The sequence below is a fragment of the Penicillium lagena genome (assembly GCF_028827675.1).
Source record: "Penicillium lagena strain IBT 129212 chromosome Unknown utg000005l_segment0_segment0, whole genome shotgun sequence".
Lineage (NCBI taxonomy): Eukaryota > Fungi > Ascomycota > Eurotiomycetes > Eurotiales > Aspergillaceae > Penicillium > Penicillium lagena.
In genome coordinates, this window is record NW_026623226.1 from 528168 (window position 1) to 540546 (window position 12379).

Genomic DNA, 12379 nt, shown 5'->3' on the forward strand with positions numbered 1-12379 from the left:
CCACGATGTCGCGTCTAGATGAGGCACTGCCGACATCATCCATACCATTAACCTGACCAGAAGGCTCGGCACGATCATCGCTGGCTGTGACTCTGGCATAGGACACAGTAGTGAAAGGCACCAGGATGACGATAATCATGACAATGCCGCTTGTTGCATACAAAGCAGACACGGGTGGAGAGTCATAGTGTTGACACACGACTCACCCCAATTCTTTGAGAGATGGGGAGACAATTGGAAGATAAAACATCACAATTGGATGTGTCCACACCACTATTGCCTTCCCACAGTAACAATTGGCATTGCCATCTTTGATCATGAAGTGTCGATGCCGCACACAGAACAGCCGAGGCATTCCATTCACGGTAATACATTGCACAGCACGAAACGCGGGGGAGGGGCAGAACACGAGAAAAAGAAAAAGACGCAACTCACACTAGCCACAAAGAACTTGTGCTGTTGCTGGCTCCGGGCGACACTGCCTGAGGGCTTGACGGCCGCCATGGTGTTGATTGATGTTATATAAGTGGGGAGAATTGAGAGGGGAGGGGAGAGAGAGAGAGAGAGAGAGAGAGAGAGAGAGGGAGGATGGGATTCCGACTAGGTCGGCACGACAGACACTCCGTCTAACATGAAAGAATCCGGGGGGTCGAATATAGAGGTAATAATAGGATATAGAGATCGAGGCGAGTGTGCGACGAAGAAGAAATAGCAATGCGGTGAAGAAGAGAATGAAATGAAGACGCCAACGTCATCCCCCAGACCTCGGGAAGTCCCGGTACCGGTTTCACCCTACTATTCACGACAGGGCAGGATTAGTGAGTTATAGCTAACATGGATGTATTAGTTATAGCTAACATGGATCTATTTTATCTATCATTTTTGGGTGCCGCCTAGAGCATACTAGTGATCTAGTTAGTCGGGCGGAGGGACAGGGGTCCTCCTATTCCGAGCTAGGTCGGTGGTTGAGCCTCTCTGGGGTAAGAATCGACGGGTTCCTTTTTCATAACTAGTAACCCATCCGTCACTCCTCACTCTCCTTACTGCTGTTATTCCCACCCCGGGCCCGCTGCACCCGCAGTGGTCCTCCCCAGGGTCCCTCGGCACCATTCAGCTCCTCCATCGCCCGCTGGGCTTCGTCCACGCTGCTGAGATCAACAAACAGATAGTAATGCTCGCCGGGCTCAAATCGCTTCGCCGGGTGCGGGGTGAATAGCTTGCTGACATTCTCCCTGCAAATCATTAGCACGTTGGTGGATTCCCAGGAAGAAAGAATCTGAACGTACACAGTGTATCCATTAAAGAAGCTCCGGATCTGGCTCTGCAGCGTCTCCAGTTCGCTGAGCCGCGGCAATCCTCCAACATACACTCGCTGGCTCGAGTCGCTGTTCATCTTAGCAAAACTGGTGTTCTCCTGCCGGCGCCAGCGATCTACAGTGCCCGAGGGAGAGGAAGTCGAAGGTGAGCGCGATTGTTGGTCCGCCGACGACCGGACCACGCCGGGCTTGATTCTCAGCGGACGACCGAGCAACTCCTTCGCATCCAGCTCGGCCATGGCCTTCTCAGCCTGCTCCTTGCTCTCCAGGTCGACGAAGCAGTATGACGGGTTCCGGCCGGTGAACGGGTCGAGGGCGATATCGATGCGCTCACTATTCAAGGGAAAAGTTTAGTTCCAGGAAGTAACCACCACCACCACGCTCAAGACCATGCATACATCGGGAACTGCGCGGCAGTGAAAAAGGCCTCCACGTCCTCCGCCTTGGCTGTGTACGGCATGTTGCCTACATACAAGCGCCGGCCCTCGGAAATGGCCTGCGGGACATGAGGAGCGGGCTTGCTGAAGGCGGCGCGGGAGGTGTTGGTGCGCGACGGCGAGGGCGACGAGGGTTGCGGGCTGTCGACGCTCTTCATGCGCCAGTTGGACGAGTTGAAGGCGCGACCATCGGTTCGGACGCCAGTCTGGAACGGCGATCGAGGCGCTGGATAGAGGCAGTGTTAGATTTTCTTATTCTGATGGGAGATGATGCAACGCACATTCTTGGGGGTTGACGGTGTCGGCCATGGTGATGCTGCTGCTGCTGCTGCTGATCAAGGATCACACACCAAGGAATAGATATCGAAATCGTAGGAGACTTTTCTTGCAGCCAACTCCAGAACCCGAAATAATAATCCCGCTCAACTTTTTTCCCCAAACAAACAGTGCAAATCATCCTCGCTCCACTTCAGCAAACAATTATTTAAGCCCGAAATTTTTTTTTCTTTTTTGTTTTCTTCTTCTCTTCCACAACAACAAAAAAGAGAAACCCCCAAAGAACTAACCACTCTGCCCTCCCTACCCATTGGTGGCCGAGAACCAGTGAAGTCATGCCGACCTCATCAGCCACTAGTGGCACTGGCCTTCCCTCCGTTCCTGTTCGGGTATACTAACACAAGACACACATCCCGCAACCAACAAAGGATGAGGGTATATCTAAGCCGACATGCGGAATGTGATCACAATGTGGGCCAGACAGCGTATGTTCCAACAACATACTCACCACTGACCCGATAGTGACTCATGTGATAATGATGCCAGCGGCGATGCCGACCACTCCGGCCTAACCGAGCTCGGTCAGACACAGGCTCAGCTACTGGCGCGGCATTTCCGCGACAATGATGTCCAGTTCACAGCCGTGTTCTCTTCGGACCTGGATCGCGCGACCGATACCGCGAGAATCCTCTGCGCACAGCAGCTAGGTACTGGTCCGGCTATGGAGCCCGTTCAGACGGAGATGCTGCAGGAACAGTTCATCGGGACTAAAATAGCAACTAACTCGTCGACGAGACGCGGCGCTGCAGCAGGGGGTGCATCAGATGAAGGATCTTCCCAACCCTCAGAAGAATCGATGTCCTCCATGCGCGCACGGGCGAATGGTTTTCTGCGTGACCACATCCTGCCCCTGATGACAGACCGGACGAGCGCAACTGACGCGGTAGCCGCTGTTGTCGCGCACGGGATCATCCTACAAGTCATATGGGCGTGTCTGGCCGACCTCTTCGACGCGAGTTCCTTCAACATAGCCCAGGAGATGGGCGGGGACGGAGATTACATGCATCCCGTGTGGTCAAACACCGGCGTCATGGAGCTGGATATTAGACCCAGTGGTCCGCCTCAGGAGATGGTGTGCCAGAATACAGTCCAGCCGATTGTTAACCCGCCCTGGGTTTTGACGCAGGCCGTGCAGCCTACTCCACCTGGTGGCAAGAATCCCCCGCTGAAGGGGTGGTCCGTTACCATTCTCTCGATGGATAGTTTGGATCATCTCGAAGCCGTGAGCGAGCAGGAGCTAAATCCCGCAAGATCGGGGAGGTTGGAGAGGGATGCCGTGCATGGGCCTAGGGAGGGGAGTATGGATGAGTTTTTTCGGTTGATGGGGACGGCCTGATTTGATACTGGCTACACTACATGGTACACTACATGGTAAGTCTTCTTTTTTACTTGGTTCTTGTTTTTGGGGGAGGTTGTCTCTATATGATGAAGCACGATTTCACACAGACCTGTTCTGAATCCTTCCGTGAGGATATATATTTCATGTTCAACTGCTATCTGATTGAGACTATTGTTACTTTTGTTTTGCTACATTGCATTGCACCCCGTGGTGTTCTTTGCTAACTCGTACAAGGTTGCAGGGTACATCATCAAATAGGTTTCAGATAGATGTTTAGTTCATAGTGTGATAGATGTTCAATCCATTGTTCGCACTCGACCCTACCTCACTAAATGCCTCATCTCATATCTGCGCAAGTATTTCTAGGACACATTGAATCATTTCTGAAAGTATATACAACCTTGAATCTATACTCCTTTGTATAAACACCCAATGCCAAATCAAATCCAACCCAAACTCCTTGCTAGAAATAAACACAAAATTCCTCAACTCCCAAATCAAGCCTGAAACCCCAAATCCTGCACAGGCACCATCTCTTCCTTCTCATATAAAATCTCGGGCTTAACACTCCTCCTTAGCAAATACCTCTTCACAAAATACGGAATCTGACGCAACCCATACTTAGCATGGAACCTCGTCGGGACCGAAAACACCTGATCCAACTCCTCAAGCGTCTTTCCCTTCGTCTCAGGCAGGAACATAAGAATCAGCCACCATCCGACAATATTCCACGCCGCATACCAGCAGAACGCACCAGTGGGCGTGAACGCATTACGCAGCGAGGGCCACGTAACCCCCAACAGGAAATTGAAGAGCCACGTCGTGGCCGTTGCGAGTGCCATCCCGTACGAGCGCACGTAGAGCGGATATGCCTCTGCGGAGTAGGTAAAGGGGACGGGACCCTCGCCAGGGGAGTAAACGATCCCGAAGAGGTAGGTTCCCAGTGCGATGCAGCCGATGCGAGCGGAGTGGCTGCTCTCGGGAATGTAGAAGCTGAATCCTGTGAAGAACATGGCTAGCGCCATTAGGGGGAAGGTTGTTAGGAGGAGGTTGCGGCGACCGAAGGTGTCAATTGTGTAGAATGCCGGTAGGGCGAAGAGCCAGTTGATTACCCCCCAGCCTAGTGAGGCCGAGAAGGCGGCCATTGGAGAGAAGTTGGCTTCGAGGAAGATTTCGGAGGAGTAGTAGGCTATTACGTTGACGCCGCAGAACTGGAGTGTGGTTATTAGTCGGGGGTGTTGTTGGGTTGGGGGACATGGGTCACTCACCTGCTGCATGAACATGACAATCTCCGATGCTAACATCGCGCGCCGGTTCCGGGGAACAGTAATCATCTCGATGATCTTGTTCTGACCCAGTTTCATGGAATTCTCCGCTTCGAGCAATGTATGCATGTAGTATAGATCACGAGCAGCCTGGATCTTATGATGGCGCAAGGTCCGCATAGACTCGTAAGCCTTGTAGTATCGTTTCTGACCCATATACCAGCGCGGCGACTCCGGGCAGAGGAAAACAAAGCAGCACACGACCAGTGCGGGAAACATGGCCGAGGCCATCATGAGCCGCCAGTTCAAGCCGACAATGCCTGGTATATCTGCCACCTGGAAAAACATCAGGTCGGCGGCGTAGCCCAGAAAGATCCCAAATGCCGTCCACACCTGCCATTGCATGACCAAGGCACCACGGATGGCTGGCGGTGCCGTCTCTGCTGCGTACACAGGCACAGTACTCGACTTCGGACCGATACCGAGACCGAGCATGAATCGTGCCAGCAGCATGTGCCACCATGTGTTGACGAAGCCTTGCCACAGACAAGTGATGGCCGAGAAGCAGCATGTAAGAAATATCGTTCCTCGACGACCGAAGTAGTGGTTGAATGGGACTGTGAGCCAGGAACCGAGGACGGCACAGCAGAGATACGGAGCGGCGTTGACCAAACCAGCCAGCCACGATGACCTGGATCCGTTGTCTGCGATTCCGAATTGGGGTTTGTAGAAAATCTGGGCACCGTTGACAACCGTCTCATCTATATATATGCATGTCATGTTTAGTGGATATCTTGGAATAAATCTACCGTGCTGGGTTGTATAAGGACGGCACATACCCATTCCCTGCACGGCGGCGCTGAGCGAACACAACGCCACAACCGCATACATCTTCCACGGCTGCGACCAGCGATGCGCAAACTCACGCCGCAGCAGCTCCTTCTCCGGAGCCGTCAGTCCCTCGACAGTAGCATACCGTTCCGGCGCCTGCGCGAGCACAGCGCCCAGCTCAAACGCGCGAATATCTGACGTATCGCCCATCTCGTGCATGATGGCAAAATTGCGGCCCTGGGTGCGCAGCTCCGAGGCCGTGAAGCCGGCGAGCGGATTGGAGAGTTTGGCGTTGAGATTGCGTCGCGCGCGCTCGGCGGCCGTGCCCCATGTGCGCTGGGGCACGAAGGGTTCGCGCGGAAAGTCGGTGATGTTCTCTCTTTCTTCGAAGACGGGGTCGCCCAGGAGCCCTTCGACTTTGATGGACATGTTTAACGGAAAGACTGACCGGGCTGAGGCACGCACCGGCCAGATGAAAAAGAGAGAGATAAAAAAAGAAGATGCTGAAGGGAAGGCCAGATGTGTGCGAAGACTGAGAAAAGAGCAGAGATGTCACAGACACATAGGGCCAGTCTCGAAGCCTTGGTAACTAGCCTTGCGAACAAATTACCTCAGCTCGGGCAGATCGGCTCCCCACGAGGCCCACGAGTGGACTACCCGGCCGGGGGTTAGGGCAATCGTAATGGGGGCCAAGCTCAGTTTTTAGAAAAGTGATTGGGCGGAGTGATCGCAACCTGGCGCAGGCGGGTCAGGGTTGCGTGAGGATCAATTAAGTGATTGGCGAGGATATGTATGCGTCCCGTGTAGGCCTTGAAGTGAGTGCAGTAGTCTTGAGGCGGTGCAGACAGCGACAACGAGAATTTCTCGCCCGACGCCCGGGTGAGATGGACGACCAAAACGACCACCCCAGGAGACGTGGTGGCGTCGCGAATGATTGTAATAACCAGGGACAAAGTCAAAGGGTTGGGGGCGAAGCGTGGCTGCCAGGTCGATTGAACAGTGGACGAAAGGGGAAAACGGATTGATCCTTCGGTTCCTTCGCTTTAAGACTTACCCCGGATTGGCCTTACGGTGGATATCCTGACTAGATTAAAAGTAGCTAAAATGGCCATTCTGAGTTAGGTAGGTTGGACCCGAGCCCCAACTAGAAATATTTTTAGAGATGGCGTTGGAGGCATTATCGGGGCCAAACCCTTGCAGAGCAGTACAAAGTAGCCAGCCCTAACTTCATGCCACATGGCATGATCGACTATCCCTTGATGGGACTACGTGAAACAGACTCCAAGCGATGCCCCCGGCTGGACCCAGAGAGACCAGCGATTGGGCTTGTACAGGCACTCAAGACTGCACGTTACTTCCTTCTCGGTAAATTTCACGTCCTAAATCCTGAAACACCTGGGACCTGTTCAGACGGTCCCTACAGTTATATCAACTAAAAATAATATCGAGCATCTGATTGGGACACGAGAATGAATTGCGAACTTTTCAATACTAGATTATCCCAAACCGAATGTATATAAGAAGAATAAAAGACGTGTTAGTACATATGCCTCCGCTCGAGGACGAAACCAGCATCCCCGCACTGATCTGGACTCCGAGAAAGAACCCCCCCGCTTATCGCTTAAACCACTCCGCTTAGGTCATTTGGGGCGGCGCCATCGGTCGGCCTCCGTCCGAATCGCCGAGAGCGCCCTGGAGAGGGACAACACTGAAATTCGCTCGCGTGACGCAAGCGCTCTTTAGGATTCCAGATCATTACGATAAAGCATTTGACCCGTTCGAGAACCTTACAACTCTCCTGTTGCTTTGCAATATAGACAATTCGCTCGTACAAAAGATACAATTGTAACCTAACGTATTATTTCTACCGCGGAAAAACGAAGGCCGCAGAAAGGCCCTTGGGTGCAGCTTTCCTAACACTCTCAATCATGGTATAATCTCTCTTTGTCCTTGTTTGACGCATCGTCAGAATTAATATGATATCTTGAATGGCTATTTTAAAGATGCGAGGTGTGATTGCTCGCTAACCAAAAGCGCTCAGCGATACCATGGAGTTTGAATCACAGATTACCAATTTCCCATACTCCTGTATAAGGATTTTCACGATCCTGAAACTGGAAAAATGGATCATGCATAATGTCCATGAAAGATACATCGCCGAGAAGTCCAGATCCCGACCATGCGAACGGCTCGCGCAGCGGCAACTGTTCTGGGTCATTTTCAAATGGGTCCGCATTATGCTGGCCCCAAGGCTCATCTTCCAAATTCTCAGAATCGGCTCGTCCATGTAATGTACTCGAGCATGGCGGCAGCGCTTGGCCTCCATCCGATGTGTCGACCGCTGTTGCGGAATGGTGGAATATCTCGGTTTCAACTGTCATCTGTCCGCGATGCTGTTTTCCAAGGGGCCGCAAAAATGACGCATCAAAGAGACTTTCTCCCGGAGAATCGTATGGACTCTTGGGAGATTTATGACAAAGAATATCCCACATCAATGCCGTATCTATCGACAAAGTCCTTCGAGGCTGGCGACCATCACTTGTTGTAAGTGGACTGACGGCAAATGCTGATCGAATGAGTTTCTGAATTTTTTGATGCTGAATTGATCTTTTAGTAGCCTGGTATGTAAAGCGGTCAATTCACACTCACTATTGCTTGTATTCTTGGCCATCTGGGCGCTAAATCGCTCAGAAATCTCGTACAAGTCTCTAGCTTCCGTTGAGAAGACTCTCGCACGGCGGGATCCGCAGCGCGGCAGTAATAAATGTGAATAGTGGCTGCGATCGCCACCGCATGACCAAGGAAATGGTCAGACAATTGATACCCCTTCTCGACAATCATGTCAATGAGGCGAACAGTCCACGTCGTGTGAATAAGCGCAAGCTCCGATGATGTCTTCCAGAATGTGTTTGGTACTGCAAGTTGGGCAGACTGTTGAGGTCGCCAAGAATAAAGAAAAGGGTGATTGATGACACTGTGTACAGCGTGATAGGTGAACTGAAGGTATAGCCAAGGACTCCAGTACCCACGATCGCTATTCAGTTCTTCTGGCGACTGTTCCTGAAACCTTGCTGAATCGTATCGATGAGAGGTAGGAAAGTTCGTCTCAATGTCCATCAGATGGGCGCCAATGATACAATAGCCAGAGTTCACCGACCATGGTGGTGTGGTATCTCCGCTAGCGCAATGGGAAACATAATGCTGTACTTCACTCCAAAGAGTCGATAACTGCACCATGTAAATCCATATGCCTCCTCTCGATGTGAAGGCTCCATTCTCTTGAGGAGCCTGAGGAGGCTTCGCTCCCATTTCGCGTGGAGAGTCCGTGTTAGCAGCCATGTACTTCGGGCTATGGATATCTTGTAGCATGTTTATATGCATGTTGTGCGGAGCGTATTGCTGGTTGAGAAGATGGATGCTCCAAAAAACTCTTCTTCGTTCTTCTAATTCAGGCAAAACTTCACCCTCGTGCAGCTCAATGTCAATTCCTGCACACTTAGCGAGGTCTGTTGCAAGACCGATGTGTAGTCTCGCAAGGTGAGTGTCATTGGCTAGGAACCCAAGTCAGCAAGACACCGTCATTTCAGGAGAAATCCTCACCAATGTATTCAGCCAGTGCAATCAGACAAAAGCTCTGTAATGTTGAGAGATTCACAGTGCCTTGGGCGATTCGGAACATGGCATAGCTGCGAGCGGCCTCGGCGTATTGGCGGCACATTTGGTCCGTTCGCCCTTCCAGAAAGGGATTATTTGAGTAACGCAGGGCAAGACTGAGTATGCCAAATACTACCTCGTTTCGACATTTTGCAGGGACGGCAAGATCGTCTGGGTGAAAAAGCCACAGGGGTTGCTTGTGGCAGTAATAGAAATAGAGGGCAATACCCTCCGTAATGATCTCTTTAGGTGGCATTGCAAAAGAACGTGTATTTGCACTTTGCATGGAAACCTCACCACTCGGCCTTCTTGGCATGGTAGGTATTTCCTGCTTATCACTTGATTCCAATGTATTTTCACGGCTATGAAGGCGACGAGAGTGCGACTTGGGAGTGTCAACTTGGCGATTTGATCTGTGATAATTAGCAGTGACAAAATAATCCAGAAATGGCACTTCGCACATTGGCCCTTCCAGCATCAGTTCCATCTTCTCTTCCAGTTGCAGCAATCGGTCTTCCTGTTAGAGGTTAGCTTTTCTCTCCTTATTTGTTTAAAATAAAGACTGTACCAAAACCCGATCGCCCCCATGAGACCTCTGCAGCGCGTCATAAGCTCTATTATACTGACATGTTTGTTGGAGGCGTGTGCAAGTTGAGCACGCCGGTCGCTCCCCTGGACATCGGGTCTTTTTTCGTCTGCAGATAGTTAATGCACGATTCGCTTTACAGATGGCTGGTACTGAAGGCCGCAACTCACCTGCAGTTTTCGCAGGCTTGATGTGATCTCTTGCTAATACGAGTATTCATTAGGAATGGCTGCGACATTTCAGAAAGACCGAGAGAAACAACAGTCTGCTGATTCTCTAGGGCATTTAGGAGTCGAAGGAGCGCGGGGCTATCATCGGACTACAACGGCCCATAGGTACGATAGCACGAGGGGACGGTCCACTACTGACCCACGCAGGAAAACCATGCCATAAGCGGAAACTGATGACCTAACTTGGCCGGTGAACTACTCGGCGGTTCTTGGGGGCTTGACATGATAAGTACTGCACACGAGTCTTGGAATAAAACACCTTGGTTTCCCAAGGCTGTATCACCTCTCCTTGATGAGCCTCCATTGTTCGCTCCCCATGTTGAAAGCGAACGGTGGGTGTTGGGCTATAGCACTGACATAATTCAATATGGATATGACACAAAACTATCTGAGGACAGTTATTGAAATAGATTACAACCATTTTGAAGTTACCATTCCAGAGGAGAGAGTTGACCAGTGACAAGACAAACACCCAGCATTACAGGATGTCCTCGTCAAGAACTCTCTTGAAGAGAGAATCCATGTATTCAAAGCCCTGACTCGAGGCGTCATGTCGGAATAAGCAACATTGCAGCGGTAGATTGATTGTAATTGTAGTTGCCGTTCGTACGCCATGTGTGGTCGAGTTTGTACTGGGAGAAGTTGGACTTCGAGTTTCATTCAAATCCAAATTTATTCCAAGCCTCTGGTCACACGACAAGTTACTGAAATCGCGATGATAAGCCTGAAAGCCCCGAATAGTATTGATCTGGCTCGGAACGAGACCGACGGCGACCCCGCCGTGCCATTGTGATCGTAGACGCCTCTGCAACTTCCGGTCAGTGCGTTTAACAAGGATTGTGCGCGGCCAGCTTTACGACACTGGCTTGCCCAGCGGCGTTCCTTCCCGGTCATGTGGCCGTTAGCTGCTCCACAGTGAGAGTCACATGAGCGGACTGGTCTCCATGTATGAATTATACTATAACAAGGATCATAGGTACCTCTCATGGGCAGAATTGTCAATTGTCACCTCGGGCAAACTTTCAGAGACGAAGATGGATCAATTTGACGTAGTGGTCATCGGCCTCGGTGTCCTCGGCAGCGCAGCATCCTACCACACCGCTCTTAAAGGCGCCAAAGTTCTCGGCCTAGAACAATTCGAACTAGGACATGTCCATGGCGCGTCACACGATACATCACGTATTGTGCGAACCTCAAATCCCGCTCCTGAGTATGTGGCCCTCGCAAAATCCGCGTATAAGGACTGGGCAGTATTGGAAAAGGCCACCGATCAGAAATTGTTAAGTATCACCGGAGGAGTTGTTTTCTTCCCTAAAGATGACAAACTCCCAACAATGAGGGTGGGTGACTTTACGAAGAGCCTGGACACGAACAATGTTCCGTATGAACTTCTCGATGCACAAGAGGTGAAGAGAAGATGGCCGCAGTTTGATATTGAAGATAGTGTGGAGGCAGTTTATACGGCCGATACGGGGATTGCACATGCGAATAAGACGGTTTCTGCGATGCAGCATCTTGCTCGATTACACGGTGCCATTCTCAAAGAAAATACCCGAGTCGAGCGTGTAGTGCCTCAGCCCTCCGGGGGAGTCGAGATTGATACGTCTAAAGGGAAGTTCCATGCACGCAAGGTGATTCTCACTACGGACGCATGGACAAATAAACTCCTTGATCCCCTTGGAGTTCATATTCCTCTTTCCGTGATGCAAGAGCAAGTGACATACTTCAAGCCAACAAACCCCTCAGCCTTCAAATCTGACGATTTCCCTGTGTGGATCTGGGGCGGCGAGACCGGTTTCTACGGATTCCCTTGTTACGGTGAACCGACTATCAAGGCGGCTCGCGATACATCGAAAAATTTCATGACGCCCGAAGAGAGGACATACGTGCCCTCACCACAGTTGCTTCAGCAGCTGACTTCGTTCATGGATAAGACTATGCCTGATAAGGGACGCCAAGCACTAAGGACCATTACTTGTCAATACTCAATCACGCCGGATCGACAATTTATCATTAGTCCGCTAGAGAAGCATAAGGATGTTATTGTTGGACTAGGTGCTGCCCATGCTTTCAAATTCGCGCCGGCTTTTGGGAGGGTCCTTGCTGAATTGGCTGTTGATGGGAGGACTGGGGAGGATATTTCCAAGTTTGGAATTCCAAAGAGTGCTAGTAATACTAGCAAGTTGTGATGTTGAATAATAATGCATACTGTGGAAAGGCAGCCAATGTCCGTTATGCCTCGAGGCTATTATATTGTCCTAAAATCACTGCAAGTGGAGAAAAACAACATAGAATAACAGCCTATAGAGCAGCGCCAACTGGCTGCGTAAATGCAGTAGGTACATACAACGTACAGTTACAATTGGGCGCGCATAGAACAGTCTA

At 51.0% G+C, this 12379-nt stretch overlaps 6 protein-coding genes across 6 annotated transcripts; 2 read left to right on the forward strand and 4 right to left on the reverse strand.

The window, feature by feature from the left end:
- Nucleotides 1–1024: 1024 nt before the first annotated feature.
- Nucleotides 1025–2062, reverse strand: N7510_006881 (ribonucleoprotein; the record flags this gene model as incomplete). The annotated part of the gene is made up of 3 exons (XM_056978806.1): nt 1025–1649; nt 1715–1979; nt 2035–2062. The coding sequence occupies 3 exons, from the start codon at nt 2060–2062 to the stop codon at nt 1025–1027; spliced, it is 918 nt and encodes a 305-aa protein (XP_056831849.1).
- A 396-nt stretch (nt 2063–2458) lies between these two features.
- N7510_006882 (histidine phosphatase family protein) lies at nt 2459–3425 on the forward strand (the record flags this gene model as incomplete). The annotated part of the gene is made up of 2 exons (XM_056978807.1): nt 2459–2514; nt 2576–3425. 2 exons carry the CDS (start codon nt 2459–2461, stop codon nt 3423–3425), a joined length of 906 nt encoding a protein of 301 aa, XP_056831850.1.
- Nucleotides 3426–3925: 500 nt separating this feature from the next.
- N7510_006883 (Major facilitator superfamily domain general substrate transporter) lies at nt 3926–5953 on the reverse strand (the record flags this gene model as incomplete). The annotated part of the gene is made up of 1 exon (XM_056978808.1): nt 3926–5953. The coding sequence occupies one exon, from the start codon at nt 5951–5953 to the stop codon at nt 3926–3928; it is 2028 nt and encodes a 675-aa protein (XP_056831851.1).
- Nucleotides 5954–6219: 266 nt separating this feature from the next.
- Nucleotides 6220–6767, reverse strand: N7510_006884 (uncharacterized protein; the record flags this gene model as incomplete). The annotated part of the gene is made up of 2 exons (XM_056978809.1): nt 6220–6565; nt 6733–6767. The coding sequence occupies 2 exons, from the start codon at nt 6765–6767 to the stop codon at nt 6220–6222; spliced, it is 381 nt and encodes a 126-aa protein (XP_056831852.1).
- Nucleotides 6768–7584: 817 nt separating this feature from the next.
- N7510_006885 (fungal specific transcription factor domain-containing protein) lies at nt 7585–9434 on the reverse strand (the record flags this gene model as incomplete). Its single annotated transcript, XM_056978810.1, has 3 exons — nt 7585–7898; nt 8227–9075; nt 9125–9434. 3 exons carry the CDS (start codon nt 9432–9434, stop codon nt 7585–7587), a joined length of 1473 nt encoding a protein of 490 aa, XP_056831853.1.
- A 1504-nt stretch (nt 9435–10938) lies between these two features.
- On the forward strand, nt 10939–12183 carry N7510_006886 (uncharacterized protein; the record flags this gene model as incomplete). Its single annotated transcript, XM_056978811.1, has 1 exon — nt 10939–12183. The coding sequence occupies one exon, from the start codon at nt 10939–10941 to the stop codon at nt 12181–12183; it is 1245 nt and encodes a 414-aa protein (XP_056831854.1).
- Nucleotides 12184–12379: the final 196 nt, after the last annotated feature.